The sequence below is a fragment of the Pseudoliparis swirei genome, chromosome 20, assembly GCF_029220125.1.
Source record: "Pseudoliparis swirei isolate HS2019 ecotype Mariana Trench chromosome 20, NWPU_hadal_v1, whole genome shotgun sequence".
Taxonomy (NCBI): domain Eukaryota; kingdom Metazoa; phylum Chordata; class Actinopteri; order Perciformes; family Liparidae; genus Pseudoliparis; species Pseudoliparis swirei.
In genome coordinates, this window is record NC_079407.1 from 8,671,344 (window position 1) to 8,696,709 (window position 25,366).

Below are 25,366 nucleotides of genomic sequence, written 5' to 3' on the forward strand. Positions count from 1 at the left end.
ATCATTGTCTGATTTACCAAGCAACAACCATGTAACTAAAACGCTGCGTTTCATATGTTTACAATCCTTCACAAAATTCATGGCAAACCCATTCTATATCATTCAATACGAATAAGACCACATTGTATTCTTGAAAAAGTTGTCCCTTGTTTTTCCCGTTTTTTCTGATGTATTGATGTTACATTTCAAACTCAAATTATTTATATGTGTACAAGAAAAGCGCTCTAGAAGTCTAAATTAGTATTATTATTATTATATTTATTCAATATCTGTGATTCAATATCCAAATGGTCTTCCTGGTCACACTAAACAAATGTTATCTTCAAAGTTATTGTATTTCTTAAAGATAACATGTGATTTATGGAACGTTCATGTACATATTGATTGAGTTTATTAAGGTAGCCTACATTTATGTAATTCATTATGTGTAATATATATTTTAAATAAAATCAAGAACATCTGAAGTATCCCCTGCAGTACCCCATACTTTCCCATGGGGTTCAAGTACCTCCATTTGAGAAACAATGCCCTCATTTAGACAATCTGTTTTATGGTTTTCCAAATGTAAAATTTCAAAACATGTGTACAACATCTGCTAACTGAGTTTGTTTACTTGCAACAAGTGAAAAGTGCTCCGTGTTTGAGGAAACGGATTCACTGCTTTCATAGATGTACATTTCAAAAGCTGACCATGTTTCATTCCTATTAGGTACAAACACAGATACCTGAAAAGTCTAGAGTATAAACATATTACTTTGACATGTGTGCATGTAATAAATGTACATTGCACACAGCTGCATCTTTCTTATCTTGCCACTGTGTTTCAAGCGCTGACTTTTTCCTGTTTGGATGTCACATGCTAAAAATGATACAAGGTGAAGAGAGACTGACAGGAACACTAGATAGTTTGTATCATGCCAGAAATACTCCAATGGCATTTATACTGATGCATGATGCCCAGACTATTCTGCCCCACACTCTTCTGGCATTTACCTCATTTTTAATTGCCAACAAGTGCAACGTCCCCTTAAGAGACAAGAAGAGGAAATAGAGGACATGGTGTGCTGTCATTTTATAGATATGGGCCAATCTAAATGTATTGGCTCTTTTTCTGGAGTTGTTGTGAGGGCGATCATCAATCTGGTCAAGTACTCACTCACACACAGAAACAAACACACACCACACACACACACACCTACACACATACAGTATCATGGGGAGAAGCATATGCTGATGACACGCTTTAGCTTCCTCCACAGTGTTTGTGTGTGTGTGTGTGTGTGTCTTGGCATCTACTTTATATGCATATCAATGTGTGTGTATGTGTGTGTGTGTGTGTTTGTGGGGCTTCTCGCAACGTTTTATGCAGTTAAATGTGAATCTGCATACTCCTGTCTTTTAATGGACAAACAAATAATCTGAATATATTATTAGAAAAAGAAACATTGCAGAGAGCAATAAAAGTGAGAGGCATTTTTCTCCCAGCTGCAATTTTACTGGGTCAGATTTAATAATAGTTATTAACTGTCGCCCAGCGGTTGCTCAGTATAGGTCTAGCAAGACACGATTAATTATGGACCATTTCTATTATTTTAGGATCTAAGGTGTTTACCAGATTATGGATTATTTTTCTGAGAAAATGTACAAGATTGGACAGGAGTTATTCTACATGTCTCACCTTTCACCAACCCTCTTTTGCGCCCCCATGTCTAAAAATAAAATGAGTGAGTAAGAGCTTATTTTGGTTTCACAATTAGAGAGAGGACATATACACTTTAGCCTACCCACCGTATAGTTTAATGAGTCCAAACAAAGTACCAGGGCCGCCTTCGGGACGGCTTTTCTGTGAAAAGCTTCAGGCTCAAATCAGGTTGGATTATTTTCAAGTGTAATTCATTAAGACATTCCTCTCTTTTTTTTCTCTAATTTCAACTCCAATCATCATCTAAATTTTGCCCAAGTGTATCATGTGTTAAGTAAATGTGCAATGCCCGGTGGGAAGTAGGAAGAGAGGCTGGCGGTAGCATTTAATTAGCCTGGAAAGCTAATCAGTACTGGAAGAAAGAAATCTTAAAAACAGCAAATCATTCCGTGCATTATGGATTATCTAACCTTGTTGTGAGGACTGATAAATATGCCACTGGCTATATGCAGTGTAGTATATACACAGGAAATGTACGCAAGGGGCTGGTGTAGGACGGGGAGAAGTGCCGTCTTGAGAGGTAACGCCTAATAGAGATTTGGGCTATTGGTTAAAAAGGGGGAGCCCCAAAGACAACCTGCAGTTTTTTTTGTTCATTCTGAAAGCTAGAATAAAAATGAGTGGCCAGTACACTCCTCTCCTACTGTATATGCCCATCATGTGCCCTGTACTCTAGTTATGCCCTCCTTCTTGATATCATCAGATCATTAAGATAGATATCTGACATTTTTTTGGTTTAATGAAATGTTGGGATCCGAGAAAATGAAAGGCATTTAAACCAACCGAATAATAAAATCATCTCCAAATACTAAATGCTTAAGCAATATGGATATGTTATTGTTGTTATGCATACAGAAATAGACATATGGTGTTCTTGCTTAAAAATGTATTGTTAATGTTAGTCCAGCATGCATAGCTAAAGGACTTTGGTGTAGATGCTGTCGTCTTGTAAGAAGTACTTTGACACTTTTTTAACAATCAATCGCACAAATCTTACATGACTTGGCAGTTATACCACTGTCTCTTGGGCCCTCAAGGTAGACTTTTCATTAGCGGAAAACCAGAGAAGGGATTGATGAAAAGATGAATGTGGGGAGTCCCGAGGAGTGAGAAGCAGAGAGAGAATCCATCTGATGAATTCACCTAATTTATGATCACAGTAATAGTGGGAAAAGGCCCTGTGACGCACACTGATTGGAGACAGATATGCATATCTGTGTGTGGGTGTGTGTGTGTGTTTCAAGTTTCAAGTTTCAAGTTTTTATTGTCACATCCCCTTTTATACAAGTATAATCGGTTTGTGAAATTCTTATGTGCAAAACACCCGACAGCAGTAGCAGACTAAAAAAAAGAATAAGAATGAAAATAAACTATACAATATCCACACAAAAAAAAGAAGAAAGTATTAACAATATACAGGACTGTCTCAGAAAATTAGAATATTGTGATAAAGTTCTTTATTTTCTGTAATGCAATTAAAAAAACAAAAATGTCATGCATTCTGGATTCATTACAAATCAACTGAAATATTGCAAGCCTTTTATTCTTTTAATATTGCTGATTATGGCTTACAGCTTAAGAAAACTCTAAAATCCTATCTCATAAAATTTTAATATTTCCTCAGACCAAGTAAAAAAAAAGATTTATAACAGCTGAGTGTTTGTCAAGGCTCAGGAAACCCTTGCAGGTGTTTCGAGTTAATTAGACAATTCAAGTGATTTGTTTAATACCCTACTAGTATACTTTTTCATGATATTCTAATATTTAGAGATAGGATATTTGAGTTTTCTTAAGCTGTAAGCCATAATCAGCAATAAATCAGAATAAAAGGCTTGCAATATTTCAGTTGATTTGTAATGAATCCAGAATGCATGACATTTTTGTTTTTTTAATTGCATTACAGAAAATAAAGAACTTCATCACAATATTCTAATTTTCTGAGACAGTCCTGTATATATAAAACAATGTAATAGAATATACATCATGACAATATATATATATAAAACTATGTAATAAAATATACACTTTTTTGAGACAATATATATATATATATGTATATACATACAATATATATATACCATATATATATATAAAACAATGTAATAAAATATACACCATGGCCATAGATATTCACAGAATATGTTCTGGTGTATAGTGTTAATGAGGGTCTCAGTCCTTGTTCAGCAGCCTGATGGCCTGACTGAAGAAGCTGTCCCTCAGTCTGTTTGTGCGGCACTTGATACTGCGGTATCGCCTGCCTGACGGTAGAAGGGTGAACAGTTTGTGGCCAGGGTGGTTATTGTCTTTCATCATCCGTTTGGCCCTGGCCACGCACCGCTTGGTGTATATGTCCAGGATGGAGGGAAGCTCACCTCCAACGATGTACTGTGCCGACCGCACCACCGTCTGTAGTGCCCTACGCTCCAGGGCGGTGCAGTTCCCGTACCAGACGGTGATGCAACCTGTCAGAACACTCTCGATGGTACTGGTGTAGAATGTTCTGAGGATGCGGGGCGCCATGTTGAATTTCCTCAGTCGCCTAAGGAAATACAGGCGTTGTTGGGCCCTTTTCACCACGTGAGTGGTGTGCGTGGTCCATGTGAGGTCCTCGGAGATGTGCACGCCGAGGAACTTGAAGCTGCTGACCTCTCTACTGCAACTCCGTCTATGGAGATGGGGTGTGCTCTCCTCTCCGCTTCCTGTAGTCCACGATCAGCTCCTTGGTCTTCTTGACGTTGAGGACGAGGCTGTTCTCCTGGCACCACTGTACCAGTGATCCAACCTCCTCCCTGTAGGCTGTCTCGTCGTCGACGGTGATCAGCCCCAACACTGTTGTGTCGTCAGCAAACTTGATGATGACGTTGGAGCTGTGCATGGCCGTGCAGTCGTGGGTGTACAGGGAGTAGAGAGGGCTCAACACGCATCCCTGAGGGGCTCCCGTGTTGAGGGTCAGCGGCTCTGAGGTGGTACCGCCCATCCTCACCACCTGGCGGCGGCCCGACAGGAAGTCCAGTATCCAGCTGCACATGGTAGAGTGCAGGCCTAGACCTCTGAGCTTGGTGTCGAGCTTGGCGGGAACAATAGTGTTGAACGCTGAGCTGTAGTCCACAACCAGCATTCGCACACAACAGTTCCTCCTCCAGGTGGGAAAGGGCGGTGTGAAGTGCCATGGCAATTGCGTCGTCGGTGGATCTGTTTTGACGATATGCAAATTGCCATGGGTCCAGCGTGGCAGGCAACATGGAACAAATGAAGTCCTTGACCAACCTCTCAAGCATTTACTGACAATCGAGGTGAGGGCTACGGGTCTCCAGTCATTCAGGCAGGTTACCTTGGGGTGTTTGGGGACAGGCACAATGGTGGACATCTTGAAGCTCTCAGGAACAACAGCCTGGGACAGGGAGAGGTTGAAGATGTCTGCGAAGACTCCTGCCAACTGGTCTGCACATGCTCTGAGGGCGCCCGGGATGTGGTCGGGACCTGCCGCCTTCCGGATGTCCACCCGCTTGAAGGCTCTGCGCACGTCAGCCTCTGAGATGATCAGCAGGCTGGTCTCCTCGGGCAGCGCTGCCTTCGGCGGGCTGCCGTTCACGTCGAACCGAGCAAAGAATGTATTTAGCTCGCCTGGGAGGGAGGTAGAGGAGTTCTCTTCACCGCTGGTTCTCGCTCTGAAGTCCGTGATTGTCTGTAGCCCCTTCCACACACCTCTCACGTCATGGCTCTTGAGCTTTTCCTCCACCTTGTTCCTGAACTCCCGCTTGGCAGAGCCGATGGTCTTCGGAGGTCGTGGCGGGCTCTTTGTATTCCGCCATATTCCCGAGTCAAAGGCGGTGTTACGCGCGGAGTGCAGCGAACATCGCCATTTATCCACGGTTTCTGGTTGGGATAAATCCGAACCGACTTGGTAGGAACAACGTCATCTATGCATTTCTTGATGAACCCGGTGACTGAGGACGCGTACTCACTGACGTTGTTGTCCGACGCGACCCTGAACACATCCCAGTCAGCACGTTCAAAACAGTCCTGTAGCATAGACTCCGATTGGTCCGACCAGCGTTGCACTTCCTTCACAGCGATTGGTTGCTGCTTTAGCCTCTGCCTGTAGGCGGGGAGTAGTTGGATGGAGCGGTGGTCCGATTTGCGAACGGTGGGCGGAGGAGGGCTTTGTATCCATCCCGGAAGGGAGTGTAGCAGTGGTCGAGAATCCGCTCCCCCGCGTGTTGCTTGTTATGTGTTGGTAGAACTTCGGGAGAACTTTCTTCAGGTTCGCTTTGTTGAAGTCCCCCGCCACAATGAAAGCAGCCTCGGGGTGTGCCGACTCCTGCTCGCTGATCGCCCCGTAGAGTTCCTTCAGCGCTATGTCCGTGTTAGCTTGAGGCGGAATGTACACAGCAGTTACGGTGACTGCTGTAAACTCCGCGTAGCCAGAATGGTCGACACATGAGCATTAGGTACTCCAGGTCCGGGGAACAGAACGACTTGAGAGTATGTACATGACTTTGGTTGCACCAAGATCTGTTTATCATGAGACATACCCCTCCACGATCTTTACCAGAGAGACTTTGTTCTGTCCGCGGTGGACGGAAAATCCTGCCGCTCGATGGCTGAGTCGGTAACCTCCTCCGACATCCATGTCTCCGTAAGGCAGATGATGCAGTTGTCCTTAGTTTCCCGGTGGAATTGAATACGAGCCTGTAGCTCGCATAGCTTATTGTCCAAAGACTGTACATTTGCCAGTAAAATGTTGGGTAGTGGGGGTCGATTGGCTCGACGTCTCAGCCTGACCAGCACGCCAGCTCGCTTCCCCCTCCGTCGGCGACGTTTGCGTGAGATCGCGCCTAAAATGGACAGAGATAGTTCCGCTACTGTTCCTGGCGGGACGTCCGAGTAAGAGTTGAAAAACTCTGGTAGGCGGCGAGCAACTGCCGATCCAATCTCCGGAAGTGTGCATCTGTCGTACGTTAACTGGCTGCTAACGTTTTGTGCAAAAATAGTCGCAATAAGAAGAATAAATAACAAAAAACTACTACAAAATCCGGGAGCTCGCAACACAGCAGCCATCACGTACGGCGCCATATCTAGTGTAGACATATTTGCACGCACGGCAGGAAAAATGAGGTTATCTGGTCGTGTCTCATCTTTTCTCCTCTGCATGGTCTTTCTCTTTATTTATCTGTCTAGATTCTAGTCCCTCACCCCACCTCATAAACCTTGTGAGTTTCTGTTTTGCATTGCAGAGCACACACCTTAAAAAGAAAATATTCAGACAAACACGAATATGTCCCTTTGGGGGAAAAACAAAGCGACAGCTCAAATATGACTACGCTGCTGAACTATTGTCTGAGAATATATATCTTGTTTAATTAATCTTGCATTGTTTCGATGAGCTGTGGACACTGCAGCATATTGCTGGTGCAGTGCAATTATCTCAAGGTCAACATTGAAAGTTGTCTGAGGGCAAAGAGACACTAGGCGTGACAAAGCTCTGGGTATGACACTGCTAAAAATATCCTGCCTCTTTCTCTCCAGCATCTCTGACCTAGTGTGCCCTCCGGTCTGGTTCGTGGTGGGAATACTTTGTTGTCAAATGCCTTGTTAAGCAGACGCGGAGGGTTACAGTCACTAACTGTCAGATGATTGGGGATTTTATGTGGCTGAGCCGAAAAAGAATACCGTTTTTACAGTAGACTCCACAAATACTTGACCTTGATTCCATTGTCTCCCATCTCACAGTCCTGGTTTGTGAATGTGTTGTTCTCCTATTGCCAAGCACCCTCCTTTCACACAATCCAGGTGTTTCAAAATCATCAATTTGTTTATTCCCAGATTTCATTTCCTTGTCACTACCCTTTGTCACCACCGTTTAACTTGCTAAATTGCCATCTTGTTTCACTCTCCGCCAATTTTACCTCTTCATCATTTTTTTCTTTCTCTGTCTCACAGCCTCTGAACTTTTCAAGCACACCCTAATCCTTTATCTGTATTTGCTTGACACTATTTCACCTCTTGATCCTAGTTTTATTGTATATATACCTACACTCTTCTATCTGTGTTACTCTCTTTAAATTGTCATGTAGAGCCCTGGGCTGCCGTGTGTGTGTGTGTATGTGTGTGTGTGTGTGTGTGTGTGTGTGTGTGTGTGTGTGTGTGTGTGTGTGTGTTTGTGTGTATGTATCTGTGTGCTTTTTCCTATACATTTTCTCCATGTTTAAACACCTATTTGCAATCCATTATTAAATGATTGGAATCACAGAGTGTATGTCTTGTGTATGGTGTGAAGGTTAGTTGATATGTAATGGTGCCCAGATCACCTTGAGAATTCAATTATATCCCCAACTCATGCTGTTAAAAAGCACATGCACTCACTCACACACACACACACACACATGCATGCACCCACACACACACACACACACAAGTGTGTCCTGTACGGTATTGCAGACTCCGGTGCAGAGAAAGTTCGCCTGGTGGGATCGATCTCCGGACGGGCGTTATTGGATTTTTCAGATGTGTTCCAACGCTAAAGGTTACCGCTAGAATGAATGCCACCGACACTAAACCACCAAACAGGTCTATCTTTTTGTGTGTTTGGGTATGTCCGACGCAGATTAAGAGAGAGTTGGGTGGAGAAAGACACCTATTTTCTGCTTCTTTTTTACAGACAATAAGGCTGATGATGAAAGTGTTTTTTTGTATGGTACATTCATATAGCGTGAGCCTCTATTTTCAGAGCACAAGAACATGCTACCTCGAGCAAAGTTAAGTTCAACTCTATCATTCAATGCAAGATTATTGTCAGCAGAATAATTTGACTTAAAAGTGCTCTATCTTTGAGTTAGAGAAAACACAATGGCGATCATATAGTGACATCATCCTATCCTCGGTTTTCATTGTTCTCTGTGAAATGGCAGAAACACATCTGGGACATGCAACCATTGTGGTGTATTGTTCTATAGTTAGAGGACCCCGGCATTTTCAAGATACCAATTGCCAGTATTATATACTGTATAGCAAACCCTAGAAAACATTTCTAGTAAAAAAAATAAGGCAAATTAGCTTGAATGCACCTGAGCAACAATGTTTAAGATATGGCTCCATGCCATCAGCATGAAACAAGCAACCACAAATAAGTATTTTAAGTATTTTTGGGGGTATCTTAATTTAAGTAGGTTAAGTGGCCAGATGGATCGTGGAGGTCTCAATCGTGGAATACGCCGACTACGAACTATTCATACACTCTGTCATATTCATTGAATGTATTTTAACTCTAAATCTGTCCTTCTGTACACATTACATATATTGCACCTGTCCATCCTGGAGAGGGATCCTCCTCTGTTGCTCTCCTGAAGGTTTCTTCCCTTTTTTCTCCCTGAAGGGTTATTTGGGAGTTTTTCCTGTTCCAATGTGAGGTTTTGGGACAGGGATGTCTATGTGTACAGATTGTAAAGCACTCCGAGACATATTTCTAATTTGTGAAATTGGGCTATACAAATAAACTGAATTGAATTGAATTGAATAAAGTCCTGTACATCTAAATTGTGAGTGTTTTTCTTCTTTAGCTTTTCCCACCTTGTTACCCTTGCCATTGTGGTTGCGTGAGAATGGATAAAAGGCACCCAGCTGCATCCAGCGAAGACACATCTCATACTCAGCGGCATTGAAGAACCCGCATATGTCTGCACCAGTCTGAAAAAGAGGGACAGACAAAAACGTGTTGTTATGTACTGTATGTGTGTGAGGAGAGACAGATGGACAGAAAGATGGTCTTCAGGGTGCAGGCGTGACTTTAAATAGTATTGAATTGATAATTAACTTCGCATTGAAAATGCGGAAGGTTATGTTTTGATCGCCATGTATTTATTTATTTATTTATTTGTATGCGTGTTACTCGCATAACAAAAAAAGTTTTTAACCGAATCGCATGAAATTTGGTGGGATGATTGGTTATTATCGGGGGACCATTTGATTATATTTTGGGATAGATCGGGTCAAAGGTCAAGGTCAAGGTCATGAAAAGGTCAACATATTCTTGAATCGCATGAAATTTGGTGGGATGATTGGTTATTATCCGGGAACCATTTGATTAGATTTTGGGATCAATCGGGTCAAAGGTCATGGTCAAGGTCATGGATAGGTCAAAATCATTTTTTTACCATAGCACGGCCAATTTCTATCCAATTGGCATGCAACTAATGCCAACATGTTCATAATTCAATGCCCAATCTTGTGATATGCGAAGGTATGCGCTCTACCGAGTGCCCGTTCTAGTTAACTTAGAGTTGATGAAGAATAAGCGTATCACTATGTTCTAGATTGCTACCCCCCCCCTCCACACACACACACACACACACACAAAAGAGCATATCAGGCCATTAACACTTGTACACAGGCTATTTTCGAGGGCCTGTTCAATTTTACAGTGCCGCCACCCCACGGGCCCCAGTGCAACAGCACATCCTGCACTCTCTATATGTATGCCCCTGGTCACTCTACTTTGGTTGCAAGCATCAAATTTCTTATGTGTCCTTGAGTCCGACGTCGCAAGAGTGAGCGATGTTGTGTATCTGACCCTCTGGCTGACTGGGGCATGCAAATGATTTACCATATTGGGATCGATGAGGTGTCAGATTAAGATTATTATTAGATGCACTGGAGAGGTGAGAGACAATCGAAGGACATCATTTGATGGAGAGAGAGAGAGCGAGAGAGACAAAAGACAGCGAGGCAAACAAGAAAAGTCAGCACAGGACAAGACTGTAAGGATGTTCTAAAGTTATATTTAAGTTTGTATCGGTCATGACGGACTAGGGTTAGGCTTCTTGTTTGAGATGGGGCTTGTAATGGCATGCTTCACATTTTATCTCAAGATATCCTTTGATGTAAGGGTCTGGCAAACAAAATAACATCACTCAGGCTGCTTTAATCTATTTAGAGACGACAAGGTCACATCAATAACAATATGGCTTGTCAAAACCAAGATCAAACGATGATACTTACGTAAGGGATGCCAAACAGACTGAACTCCATCATGCCTGTAGAACAGGAGCAAATGGGGAGTTATATCAAATTAAATTCCCTTCTCAAAGTTGCATAGTTTGCCACCAGTGGGATCGATCACATCTGCCTCTTCTCATAAGTGTGCAACAGCCTAATTAGATTACATTACTGAGGTTTTTATCCAAAAAGGTATTGACAGTATATGTCTTTACGTACCTATGATAGATTTGGATAGCTGGTCCCAGCTCGCAAAGTTATCTCCCAGCCAATGTCCTGCCCATTTTCCACTGGAGGGGTAAGTCGACCTGGTCACCACAATGCCTCGTTTCTTCGTCACTTCTTGCAGGGCTCTGCACAGAGAAGACAGGCTCAGGGATTTGTTTTACACATAGAAAGCCCACACAAACTTACATAACTAAGCAACAAATATATTGTACAAGTTTCCTTCCCTTAAGTAAATCAATCGGGTCAAAGGTCAAGGTCAAGGTCATGGAAAGGTCAACATCTTTTTTTTACCATAGCACGATACATTGTTGTCCAATTGGCATGCAACTAATGCCAAAATGTTCATAATTCAATGCCCAATCTTGTGATATGCGAAGGTATGCGCTCTACCGAGTGCCCATTCTAGTTACCTTCGCATTGAAAATGCGGAAGGTTATGTTTTGATCGCCGTGTATTTATTTATTTATTTATTTAATTATGTGTATGCGTGTTATTCGCAAAACTCAAAAAGTATTGAACCAAATCGCATGAAATTTGGTGAGATGATTGGTTATTATCCGGGGACCATTTGATTAGATTTTGGGCTCAATCAGGTCAAAGGTCAAGGTCAAGGTCATGGAAAGGTCAACATCTTTTTTTTACCATAGCAAGATACATTTTTGTCCAATTGGCATGCAACTAATGCCAAAATGTTCATAATTCAATGCCCAATCTTGTGATATGGGAAGGTATGCGCTCTACCGAGTGCCCATTCTAGTTACCTTCGCATTGAAAATGCGGAAGGTTATGTTTTGATCGCCGTGTATTTATTTATTTAATTATTTGTATGCGTGTTATTCGCAAAACTCAAAAAGTATTGAACCAAATCGCATGAAATTTGATGAGATGATTGGTTATTATCCGGGGACCATTTGATTCGATTTTGGGCTCAATCAGGTCAAAGGTCAAGGTCATGGAAAGGTCAACATCTTTTTTTTACCAAAGCAAGATACATTTTTGTCCAATTGGCATGCAACTAATGCCAAAATGTTCATAATTCAATGCCCAATCTTGTGATATGCGAAGGTATGCGCTCTACCGAGTGCCCATTCTAGTTGTTAAATGTATCAATGAAGTTTCACATTGGTGATTATTATGATGAGCATTTGATTAAACTGTATTTATGTCGATAGCTGGAAGATATACAGTTATTCATCTCCTGTTGCTGCATTTTTTTCTGAAAAATGTTTGCAATTTTAGTTTCTGACCTTCCTGTCCTCTTTTCTCTTCACTTACATCTGAATTAACTATGTTCAGAATATGCAACATTAGTTAAGTTAATTAGTATATTCAAAATATAGTTTTGGTTGATAATCCATAACATTTTAGGAATCATGCGCAATTCCCAGATAATCTGTCCTATTTACGGTGTTTACAATTTATGTTATCTATCATCTGTGTTTCAGGTTTCAGGTGATACACATACTTGCAAAGTGCAAATAAATACCAATTTATGTATCGAGAATTTGGCCCGAGAAAAAAATAAAAAAATACATAAATACACTTACTTATAGGTGGGCTCTGTCTGGGACCAGCCATAGAGGTTGTGGACGTCATAGTGGCTGACCTTTTTTCCATTACTAAGTATCTGCTCACTGTTCATGCAGATGGTCTTGTGGTTCAAGCCTAGCCTTTTAGATTCCAGTGCTTTTGGAGAGAAAAAAAACAAAAATAAACACAAAGAATGTTGACTTTAAAGTTTAATAATCTAATTACAGGGATAAAAACAATAACATAGAATCATGTGTGGCTTACGGGGCATATATGGAGGGTTCTCTAGAAGTGGATTACCGAGACAATTCCCATCAACTGTGCCGTGGACAAAACTGGCGGGCTCATTCATGTCCTGCAGATGAAGACAGTGTGCAGGAAGTGAAGGTGAGAAAATCCGGTTTAATAAGGGGATAAAGTCATTTTATTAAAGCGTCTTCTTTCGTGTCACTCACAATCCAGAGGCCATCAAACTTCATTTTATTATAGAAATCCTGTATTTCTCGTTGCCACCATGCTGCTGTTTCAGTGCGAAAGAAGTCGGGGAATGCGGTGAATGCCCTATATATCTGATAATGGGACAGGAAATGAAATGCTGGAAAGTTAACAAACCCCAAACAAATCTCAATATCTCATGCAAATTTAACATGTTGCAAGCTTGAAGTGGTATATTTCAGAGTGATGAATACAAAACATAGTTTACCTTTACTTGGGTATCCCAGTCCAGAGATTCATTTACCGTGACATTGGGGTAATCTGGCCATACCTTTTAAAAACATGAACATGTCTGTTGGTTTCAAACTCTCTTTAATAATACATGCTTGTGTGATTTCCCACTTGTTTGTTTGGCCTTTCGCTCTCGCTTACCTTCCCCCACACAATTTCATCACTGATGTTTTTGGGCCATTTAATGAAAACATCTGCTTCTTGACCTCTCTTAAAAGCAGGGTAATCCGTCTCATTTCCAGAGATCGCAGGATCCTGGATTTAAATACACACCATTATTGTGTACTTAGCAGAACAGAGGCTATAGTGATTCAGAAATATAACATGGATATAACATGTACTCATGCCTCGTGGATTACTGATCCGTCCGGGGCCCAAATGTGTACATTATCAATACTTTATGGTGAAATGGCATTACCAGAATGAAGATGAACCTCATGCCCTCTCCCCTCATTTCGTCAACCAGGGCAGGTAGTCCTTCAAACTCTGGGTCCAGAACAAAGTTCAGCTGACGGTCCATGTAGTCAATGTCTGCATACTGCACATCCTGCAACAGAGGAAAATTTGAACATTCAGAGCATATTTTTTGTCCCCGCAGAAATCTCAACATGGTAACGGCTCAGTGTTAATTCATTAGCCATGTGCATGAGCGCAGTACAGTAGGGCACGCTCACATGCACAAGTATGCACTAAAAGGCACATGTCCCAGCTGGCTGGTAATTTTAAAAAAGCATTAAGAAATTTGGATTACAACACACACAAAATGAGGATGCCTTATTCTCTGCTCAGTTTAGACATTATTCTAAGATATCTTTATAAAGCAAATAGTTATTTGATGCTCTGCATATTGTTTGGAGAACCTTTTAAGCTCAATTTAACTGAATTTATTAAAGATATCAGAACCATACATAAATAAAAATAAAAAGAACAACACAGTCATTTAAAGAAGAACATTTCCCTGCATTACATTCAGGTATTTTTTGTGCTACTGTATATGAGCATGAGATAATCACCACAAAATACATAGCTAATTGTTTAAGTAATGCATTCCAGGACATTAGAACTGTTTACTGCATATTCAAAATCCATGCTAAGAAATGTTAGACTTTGTTAATGTAATTCAAGTTTGAATGAATAAATACATTCGATTGTATAACGCTCTTGTCATCAGCTGAACAAAAATGAATTGCACATTTTACTTTAAACATTTTGTGTTAAATGTTTGGATTCTTATTAAATAAATATGGAAATATGCCTTCACATATGGCATGCAACACCTGAGATATGAATAAAGGGAGGGGTCACACTTTTAAGATGTGAAAACAACTTCAACTGCTTTGGTTGCTTGGTGTGTCAATGTCAGTTTACGGTTGGTTAGTTTGTAAAGCTGGCTGATGTTCAGTAAGTAACTCTTCTTTCGGTCATCTCTGTACTGGTCTTGTTAGACCTTAGTGCTGCATTCGACACCATTGACCATGACATCCTATTACAGAGACTGGAGCAGTCGATTGGCATTTCAGGCACGGCACTAAGTTGGTTTAAATCCTATTTATCAGATCGATCTCAGTTTGTATTTGTAAACGATGACGCCTCGATAACCACCAACGTTAGTCACGGAGCTCCACAAGGTTCTGTGCTTGGACCAATTTTATTTACCTTATACATGCTTACTTTGGGCAATATTATCAGGAAACACTCGATAAACTTTCATTGCTATGCAGATGATACTCAACTATATCTATCGATAAAACCAGAGGAAACCAACCAACTAAGTAAAATTCAAGCATGTCTTAAAGACATAAAAACATGGATGACCTGCAACTTCTTGATGTTAAACTCAGACAAAATCGAAGTAATTTTACTCGGCCCTGAGCACCTCAGAGATCAATTATCTGGTGAGGTGGTTTCTGTAGACGGCATTGCCCTAGCATCCAACACCACTGTAAATAATCTTGGCGTTATCTTTGATCGGGACTTGTCCTTTAACTCCCACGTAAAGCAAATCTCAAGGACTGCATTCTTTCATCTACGTAATATTTCAAAAATCAGGCACATCTTGTCTCAAAAAGATGCAGAAAAATTGGTTCACGCGTTCGTTACTTCGAGACTGGATTACTGCAACTCGTTATTATCAGGCTGCTCTAATAAGTCTCTTAGGTCCCTCCAGTTTATCCAGAATGCTGCAGCTTGTGTTCTCACTAAAACTAAGAAAAGAGATCACATCACTCCTGCACTAGCTGCTCTGCACTGGCTCCCAGTAAAATCAAGAATCACTTTTAAAAGTATTCTCTTAACGTACAAAGCCTTGATTGGTGATGCACCATCATATCTTAAGGAGCTTGTAGTACCATATTGCCCCACTAGAGAGCTGCGCTCACTAAATGCGGGACTACTTGTAGTTCCTAGAGTCTTAAAAAGTAGAATGGGAGCCAGAGCCTTTAGTTATCAAGTTCCTCTTTTATGGAACCAGCTTCCAATTTCAGTCCGGGAGGCAGACACAGTCACCTCGTTTAAGAGTAGACTGAAGACTTTCCTCTTTGACAGAGCTTATAGTTAGGGCTGAATCAGGTTTGCCCTGGTCCAGCCCCTTGATATGCTGCTATAGGCTTATAGCTGCCGGAGGACATTTTAGGATGCACTGAGCACCTATCTCCTTTTTTTTTTCTCTCCTTAGGGATGAATTTTCATCTCTCAATCACACGTTACTAACTCTGCTTTCTCCCCGGAGTCCTTTTGACTTCACGTCTCATGGGGTCATCGGACCCTATGAGACGACATAGATCCTATCTGCTGATGGATCATCGAGGTCTGGGTCGTGGAATTCCTGCTACCGACTACGCCACTGTCCTGTTGAGACTCCGCCCACTGTTGAGACTCCGCCCACTCCTCCTCCCCACCGCCATCTGCCTGATGGATCGTGGAGGTCTCCATCGTGGAATATGCATACTATTCATACACTCTGTCATATTCATTGAATGTATTTTAGCTCTAAATCTGTCCTTCTGTACACATTACATCTATTGCACCTGTCCATCCTGGAGAGGGATCCTCCTCTGTTGCTCTCCTGAAGGTTTCTTCCCTTTTTTTCCCCCTGAAGGGTTATTTGGGAGTTTTTCCTGATCCGATGCAAGGTTTTGGGGCAGGGATGTCTATGTGTACAGATTGTAAAGCACTCCGAGACAAATTTGTAATTTGTGAAATTGGGCTATACAAATGAATTTCGTTTTCATTCATTTCAATTGATGATGCAGAATTATTTTTGGCTGGCGTCAGCACCTTGCAGATGAGGGCTTTGTAAAATCATATTCAGGGGATTACTTGATTATTGATGTAAACTCTTAGGTTTTGTATGATCATGATAAAAAGGAATGGATCCTGTTTTCACATGGCACAGTCAAACACAGTGCTCACGCATATGAACATTAATTATTATGTTTTTCCAATGTGTTCCCCAGATTTCATTATTAGAGAAAATCAATGGTATTGGTACAAACTGGAAACAGGTAGAAGCTGTGGAATCTACATCAAAATGAATTTCAAATACATTTAGAGGTCACATTTCATCAGGCTATGTAAAGTGATGTATTCCATGAAGTCTCAATTTGGCTTTAAACCACTCATGTATTTAGTTATGTGATGTTATTGTATGCATACAGTAAATCCTATTGTAAAACATGGGTGGATATTGTATTGGATTTAGCTTTGTCCATTTCACTGAGTGCTTGCATCCTGTAATGTACAACCTAGCAGACAAGAAGAAGCTTTCAGATTGCATTTGTAAGTATGAGGGCAATACGTTGAAACCTTGAGGTAAGACACTGATTGAATGAAATCAATGTTTTGCAGAGGCAGGAAGACATACTGGAAATGTAATTGGATGAGATATGTGTGTGCTACATCAGCATTGTGTCTTTTGTCAATCTTTTTTTATAAATAACATTTCTGAAGGTATGAAACATGAGCTTTGAGATTGTTTTCATCATATATATAAACATAGTACATATGTTCTTGTATTTGAAAATAAAATGCTGACATTATCATTTCCTGCCATTATCTTGAATTTAGATATCATCAAAAAATATATATATATTTTGTGGGAACTTACATAGGGTATGCCCGCTGCCCTCATCTGTTTGTATAGATCCGCTATCTCCGTATCATTAGCGTAACCATAGCGACAGAGTTGGAACCCAAGGGACCAATAGGCAGGTAGAACAGGTCGTCCAATCAGCTGTTAAGAATAAAAACAAGAAAGGAAGTCAAAACAGTTCAGCACAGAAAAAGTTGTTTTGCAGGAAAAGATGGCGTCCATAAAGTGTGTATTTGATTGTCTGTGTGTGTGTATGTGCTTGTGTGTGTGTTTTGATAGGCTAAATGAGAGAGTGCAATGAAGCGAGGAACTCCCAGCTGCTGCAGTCCATCAACAGCGGCCCAGGGCCAAACACAAAACACACACACAGGTATAAAAGCACACAAAAATGCACTCGGATACACACAACGCATAAAAAAAGTCCAAGAAGACTTACTGAGGTGTACTGCTGCACCACCATTTCAGGCGTAGGTCCCAGGACCATATAGAAATCCAGGATGCCTCCAATAGTACGGTAGGTTAAAGCTGGAGTAGGCTGGAAAGTCACATCTGGAAATAAATACATTTATGTCCCATAAAAATGTAGAGGAAGTGTGTGTTCAGTATGTGTCCCTGCTCACTTTATGTGTGTGGCTTATGCATGTTTCAGTACCTTAGGAAACAGTGCAGGAATGGAAGAAAAAAACGGGAGAACAACAAACAACAAACAACTGAAACAGTTTGTTCTACATACGTATGCAGTTTTAGACTCTTTATATAAACTGGTTGGAATACATTAAAAAGTAGGTATTTCATTTCGAGTACAACAGTATGAAATAGCTTGAGAAGGACATCGGTGCAGAATTAATCACTCAGCTCTGCAAATTGAGAAATGGATATAGAAGTACATGTGTGTACATGTACAAAAGTACCCATATGAAAAAGTGCTCATTGTGCAGTGCCGCCTTACAAAATACTCCCCTTGAATGGACATGTGCTCAAGACATGAGGAACTGCTTCGCTTATTAATACATACATTTTCACTGCATATGTAATTTAATGTATTCAAGTGTGCATCGGTCAGTTGGTTGCATTTGCATGTGGTGTAGTGCATGTACTGCCAATTAATTTGTTCAGGATGCACAAGCATACGTGTGACTCTCTCACCCATGGCGTTGCTATTTAGTAGCAGCACACCGTGAGCCTCAGCAGTGGTCTCTAGGCCCATGTAGAAAGGATGCACTCCATAGCAATTCATCTTGTACTGAAACAGAGCAACAGAGAGAAAGAATGAAAGGGAAGTGTGAAATAGGTGAATTTTGTAGAAATAATTGGTCGGTTTTGTTGCGTGTGCTAATGTCTGCTTGTGCGTCACTTTATTTATTCAAGACCATTTTCCTTAATACCTGACATGTCATTTCTCATTGTATATATGACAACAATAATGGGAAATGGGCTAGGGCATTTCCAAAAGTAGCAAAATAAAGTTATCAGCTATCCTGTAAGCAAATTAAAGCATACAAAACAGGTATTTAAATATACACTTTCTGTGTTATACCACCCAATAATGCTCTAAAATCCCACAAATCCATCTTGTCTGAGTTTATTAACGTCAATGGACAACTGGGATGTTATTTCATGATTTAGTTTACTGTGGGGTGCTTTCAAAAAAAATTAGGAAGTCTTAAAGGTAGAATACAGATTATTAAAAGCTGGAGCTTGGTGGTTGGCAGGCTTCTTCTTTTTCGTGCGACACTTTATTTATTAAATGTTTTGCAATCGCTTGCATTTGTTTTCCACATATATCACTGCAGTGTGCAGTAAATGTGCATCGCCATATATTCTTCTAGTGGGAATAATTGAGCTTCAGAGTGTGTTTCTTCTGTAACTACTGTGGGGCTACAACTGCGGTCTTCAGTGTTTAGACATGAATCGAACTAGACACACCGGACTAAGAGGAACAGATAGAAAGGTGGCGGGGGATAGGACATCTGCCACTTTTAGATGTTACCATTCTGCAACTAAGACTCATAGGTACATCGCACTCCATCAGCCTCCTGTACTTCTGGTTCATAAGAGATTGTTGAACTGTAAAACCATGGCTCTTAGGACTGTCTCTGCGTCATCTGTGTCTGGATATGTGATTTTCTTGCTACGTGTGCGTCCTTGTTTCAGTGTGGCCCTGCTACATGATGTGATCATGGCCTGACTCAGGAAGAAGAAAGGTCATTAACTTGTCCCCTTATAACAAAAAGTGACGGCAAGTAACAATGTTCTTGTGGTCCTTCTCTCTCTCACTTCCTTGACTTCTCTCTCACAATAAACATGTTTGGACGCACACTGTGTACATTTAATGGTACATTCTAATGGAAATTAAATAAGCCTAGTTACCCTCCAGAGTTCACAACAAAGTCAGATTTTCCCTCAACTATCACGTGTTCAACCACAAAACATATCTCTCTTTCATGTTGCTGCAGTTGAGTATCCTTTTGGCTATGACTGTGCAAGTTTTGAACAACAAAGACCCACGAGGGAGAAGCAGACGATATTGCATTGCGGTGTTGTTGTTTTTTTTCTTCATTTTGTCTGCTCCTTTTAAATGATCTATGTAACTGTTGGTTCAAACTCCCACAGGCTCCACCCTCTGTTGGACCATGACGCCTGTTTTGAGTGTTTTTTGCAGGGTGCAGGTGAAGAAAGGTGTTGAGAAGCCACCCGTCTGACTCCATTAAGACTCCCCCCTTGACCCCTGAGATCATCCAGAGGTGAGCAGATTCAGCTGATGCCCTAATAGCTGCAGACCTAGAAGAATAGCTGATATATGTCTATCTATTGAGGTGCGGCGTGAGTGTCCGGAACACTAAAGTTGATCACCACTACTAGTCTAGCTCAGTAGTAGTAGAACTAGTAGCTGCACTACCTGTCTCGGTTGCACACGAGCAATGTCTTTTCTTTGTGCAAATCCATGAACTTGCCTTGTAGTAACGGTGTAATAAAGAGACTTTACACAGAAAATACTTTTGCAATTCTTTAAGTTCTGTGTATAAAAGTTGTTACCCTATATATTAATGTAGCTATGATGAAATGCATCAATATATATAGATTAACTAATCAAAATTGCATTCATGATACTTTATTTCATTCTGGTATATTGCTTAAAATGTTGCCTTACCCTGTTTAATATTAGTATATGACCATGTCACCCTGTCTGGTCAGTATTCTATTTTCATTTTATCTTCTTTTCCGCCCACCCTCTCCTAACTCTAATTCCTTTAATCTCCAAGGGGCCCCATAACATTTGTCTGAACCCTGTGGAGCTGTGTTGACAGCTCAGCAATTAGGCTTGATAATGCTGATGCAGGTGGAAACCTCATCCTGTCTGGCTTTGACACCGGGAGGGAAAACATGATGACACTCTATAACCGCCGTACATATCAACAGCACTGCATCAAAGTGACACGAATGTGGGAAGACATACTGTGGTTCAAGGTTGATTTCAAGTCACCTCTGCAATCACAGGGTGGGGTGTTAAAAACATTCAGTGCACTGTGCTCTGTTAGTAAGTCATGACCAGCTAAATTGTTTTTGATGGGAACACGAATGCTTTAAAAAAGAGGTGAAAAATATTTCTTGTTCAAGTTTTTAAAAAAATCATCTAAAGCCTTACCAATCAAACATTCCTTCAACCACATGGCAATCAAGGGGAATATGCATCAACAACAAAGTGAAACAATAACTACAACTGAGAAGTGCTTCATTTGTTTTATTAACAGGTGTGCATGTGCTTCAGTGTGATACTTACACCAGGAGGCTGGTCCTTGGCGAACATACCCCAAGTGTGATAGTTGAGGTTGTGTTTATAGGTGGGATGCTCCGTCTCTCCAAAGCCGTACACAAACTCTGATGGCAGTCGAGTCGACACTTGTATGAACATGTCTGAGAACGTAAAACCTGGCACAGAGGAATCCCAACTGAGAAATTGACAGAGGATTAAATTAATGAGAGATGGAGAGAGGGGGGGAGTATTGTCAAAGGGAGTTATTCACAATCTGTTTGACACAAATACGCATAATAACCCGCAGGAACTGCAGGCATCCCTTTAAAATAGTTCATAGAATTTGATTAGTAAAATTTCAACTGACACGGTAAGCTTAACCATAAAATAATGTCACCCTTGCTTGGAGATATGCTTTGAAAAGACTCTCCAATTCTCGACTGCTTCATGTGGCATCATCTCGAATGCTGAACAAGACAAAACTACTTTAGGCGCTGATACATTGGGAAACTTTCCTGAGCATATCTGATTGGGTAATAGCGCCAGAAGAGTTGACTAAGCATTGTTACTTTAATCTCACTGGGAAACAAAAGAACTTTCTTGAGTGGAAATATTTGATTGGAATGCTCACCCCCCCAGGCTTTACCTTATTATGTTTTAATAGGAGCATTATACATTGGATCTATAATGCCCAAAATGACCTGGTAAAGGGGTCAATTTGAGGGACAACAAAAAGGGATTGTGGAAACAAAATGCATGCAAGGCATATTCATGTACCTTAATAAGAGAGTATATTATTCATTTATTTCTTAAAATCCTCTTTTTTAGAGCTTCCTGACCGAGGTAGACGGCAATAACAAGGAGTTAGCCGCTAATACTATTAAATAGACTCATCAGAATTAATGAAAAATATCAGGTTCCTTTATTCTATTCGAACTGGAACATCACGGCTCGGTTGCAGATGTAAGTTAAACTTAAATTATTGCTCTGATAAAAAAATGGCATTGACATGTGTAATAACACTACAATTGTTGCCTTGGTTATATTGTAATGTTTGCATAAATAAAATGTATTAATTGATTCAACAACATGCTTAGTTTAAGCAACTTGTATTTTCACATTTGTTCAACGCAAGACATCAATACAAGTGTGTTGGTTTAACTAGTCATTATATGTTGCCTCAAATAGGATTATGGTTTGTACAACTTGAAATGTCTTGTTGATATCACAAAAAAACATGTTGATTAAATTTAAAGTACAAAGTTGATTGACTATTTTGTCAGCTTCACCGTTGTCACCTCAACTACTATTCTAAGTTTAAGGAACTAACTTGTCTTAGCTTGCCTAACTCATTTTTCAATATTTTAAGGCTCCCAGGTTATTAATCAATTTAAGTTGAACAAGCTTAATTTAACAGTGTAGATACGGATAATGTAGACATTGAAGGAATTCATTTCTGCAATGGTAAATATGTTGTCGAGCTGAAGATTTTTGTAGACTGTTGTATTTGCATTTGTGAAATAGAGAGGGTTTTAAATTCTAATAGCAAATGCTGCAGTGGAAGCCAATTTAAAGACGAGGAAAACAAATTTATGGAAGACTTTAGTTTTTCAGAAAGGCAGTTGGAAGGTACCCAAAACCAAAAGTAAGTAAACTCTTGATACATAATAAAACATTGAGAACACAGCAAGGTTTTCCCAATTGAACCACTTGCACAACTGAAATACTCACATCTTGGTTCCTGTGCTTTTCCTTATGACCTGGATGCCGAATGGCTTTTGGGTAACTTTGACGTTGTAAAGCCTCTTGTTCTCTACAGTCTCTGGAGTAGGTGGAACCGACAACGGCACTGGAACCTCATAACGTTCTCTGGTCGGGTCCCAAATCTGAACAGGGAGGGAAAGAGTATTAGTGTGACAGGTGTGTGTGTGTGTGTGTGTGTGAGTGTGTGTAGGTGTGTGTGTGTGTGTGTATGTTTATGTGAAGCAGGCAAGTCAGATGAATGTGTTGAAATAAATAAAAATAGTGAAAGAAGCAACATAGGGAAATAAACATGAATCATGATATGCAAGAGAAGAAGCACCACCAAAAAGAAACACCTTGAACTGCAGCATGTCACTGCTGTGGTAACGGATCTCAACACTGAGGATGTCAATGTCTGGTGAATCTGGGCGACCACTACTCCTGTACTTCTTATTCCGAGCAATTGTGACTGTCATGCCCGAATTGCTGCTGTTTAATTCTGTAACAGTGTAGCCATAGTCTTGTGGATAGATGCACCATGGAACGAGTTCAATGGTGCTTGGCTGAAGGGGGACAGAAAGCATATCAGCATTTTTTTAAATAAAACGTTTCCTTTCTAGTTGTTTAGTGATATAATACAGAAGAAGAAAAAAATATATATATATATATATATGCATTTTAATCTCATCTGTCACCCCTCACCTCCCAGATGCAGCCTCTGGCCTTGCACTTAGCTTCATCTGCATGGTCCTCTGGATGGCAGTCAAAACGTTGATTCTCTTTCAGCTCCAGTTCCCATTGCACCAGATAGGTCTCCCCGAGTGTGAGGGAGAGGCCTTGCAGGAACATAACCTATATGTGCATATGTGTGTGTGTGTGTGTGTGTGTGTGTGTGTGTGTGTGTGTGTGTGTGTGTGTGTGTGTGTGTGTGTGTGTGTGTAGGTGTGTAGGTGTGTGTGTGTGTGTGTGTGTGTGATGAAAGGGAGGATGGGAGAAAGTAATGATTATTTAATCCAAGGATGCCAGAGTGAGATAATGCCCAGACAGGCTTCTTTGAGACGGAATGTGTGCTTGACGTCGCGTGTGCTATCAATTAAGACACATCTTTTAATTTCCCTTGCTGTTTGTTTCAACAGCCTCTCTTGGGAATTCTGAGTCATTCTCACAACAAATCTCGGGGAGTCCCTTTCAAGCTTATTCACGAGTCACCATCTGATACATCCTCCACTGGTTAGGTGACTTAGGGGATCAGTCTACATTCCTTGTGTTATTCTATTTTTCTATTTTTTTTCTATTTCAATAAACCTGTATGTGTGTGTGTGGGGGGGGGGGAGGGGGGAGACAAGCGCACCATGCAACTCTGTCTAGTTTACTTAACTGAACCGCTTGACATGCTTTACAGACTCTAGCCAGTTGCTTATAACCCTAGGCACTTACTGTAGGACCATTGCTCAGTTATTACTTTTCACCGCTTCAAACACACAGTCTCAGGCAAAAGGTTTTATGATCCTCACCTAAAGTAAATTGTTATCATTTCTTACAGTTAGAGGCTAACCTTGAAATGTACAGTAATGGTTTCATCCCTGATCTTATTGAAACAAATAGTGAGCACCTGCGAGAGTAACTACGGTCGTCCTCAGCAACCCTGAATCTGCCCCAAGGAAGTGTTTGTCGAGAACACCTAATCGCGTATAGACTCCAGTGAGGAAGAGTTTGGTTGGATGTATCATTAGTGTATTCAGCAGAAGAAATAAACAGCAGTCAATATCATGAGCTCAATGGGCTGCTGTCTGTAAAGGCAGGCTGCAGACGACATGCTCAGCTATGTAGAGCCCTGAAGCTCCACCCCCACTGCTGCATAGGGCTACGTTGGCTTGTATATTCAATGTTTATCAGGCTATTATTGAACGTGTTAGGTGTCTAAATTGACAAATTGTTTAAGGTAGAACTGACGAATGGTTCTTGAGATATATGTGAAGGACACATGCACAGGGTCAGAAATTCCTTGCTTTGTAGTTAGAAGCAATTTGGCATATATCCATTATTATAAATATTATATAGCCATTATTATCAAATTGTCGTAATTATTATTATTTTGTATTACCTTAGTATAAAGTTAATATGGCTAATTGTCAGCAAATGTTGGGCTATTTAGACATTAAGTAGAAACAGAGCAACATTATCTTTTATTTAGAAATGTGATTCTGGCCAACATTCACGTCCTGTTTATCCTTGCGCACTTTATTTTTTACATCATACGTTTTGTTACATTGAGTATATACAACAATTGAATACCTTTTCTGTCAGGGTAATTTTCCCTGAGCATGTTAGCACATAACATAACAATGCCTCCGTGTGTGTGTACCTTCTTTGCTCCATCGTACTGTATGTTGGAGGCCGGCAGGGTGGATGTAGAATTTGCATGTGTTACGTTGCTAACGTGAGTCACAGAGACGGACATGGGAGGATGAGGTACACCGAGGACAGTAATGTTCTCAAACTTAAGAGCATTTGGGTCCTTGTAGCCGGCATGTGTCACCTGCATCATCAGCACTCCCTATAAGGCAGAGGACACACAATTGTCTGACTTATTTGAACT

At 40.8% G+C, this 25,366-nt stretch overlaps 1 protein-coding gene across 1 annotated transcript in view; it reads right to left on the minus strand.

Annotated features, from left to right (window-relative positions):
* The window catches only part of si (sucrase-isomaltase (alpha-glucosidase)), a 76,934-nt gene that overhangs the window by 14,063 nt on the left and 37,505 nt on the right, over positions 1–25,366 (minus strand). The window contains exons 23-39 of the mRNA XM_056442019.1: positions 25,133–25,324; positions 23,470–23,619; positions 23,124–23,330; positions 22,756–22,910; positions 21,052–21,220; positions 18,417–18,513; positions 17,707–17,819; positions 17,286–17,411; positions 13,599–13,727; positions 13,322–13,435; positions 13,158–13,220; positions 12,910–13,023; positions 12,719–12,809; positions 12,472–12,610; positions 10,916–11,049; positions 10,700–10,734; positions 9,272–9,388 (exon numbers count right to left, since the gene is read on the minus strand). Of these exons, the coding sequence (XP_056297994.1) occupies positions 9,272–9,388; positions 10,700–10,734; positions 10,916–11,049; positions 12,472–12,610; positions 12,719–12,809; positions 12,910–13,023; positions 13,158–13,220; positions 13,322–13,435; positions 13,599–13,727; positions 17,286–17,411; positions 17,707–17,819; positions 18,417–18,513; positions 21,052–21,220; positions 22,756–22,910; positions 23,124–23,330; positions 23,470–23,619; positions 25,133–25,324 (2,145 nt within the window). The remainder of the gene's footprint in view (positions 1–9,271; positions 9,389–10,699; positions 10,735–10,915; positions 11,050–12,471; positions 12,611–12,718; positions 12,810–12,909; positions 13,024–13,157; positions 13,221–13,321; positions 13,436–13,598; positions 13,728–17,285; positions 17,412–17,706; positions 17,820–18,416; positions 18,514–21,051; positions 21,221–22,755; positions 22,911–23,123; positions 23,331–23,469; positions 23,620–25,132; positions 25,325–25,366) is intronic.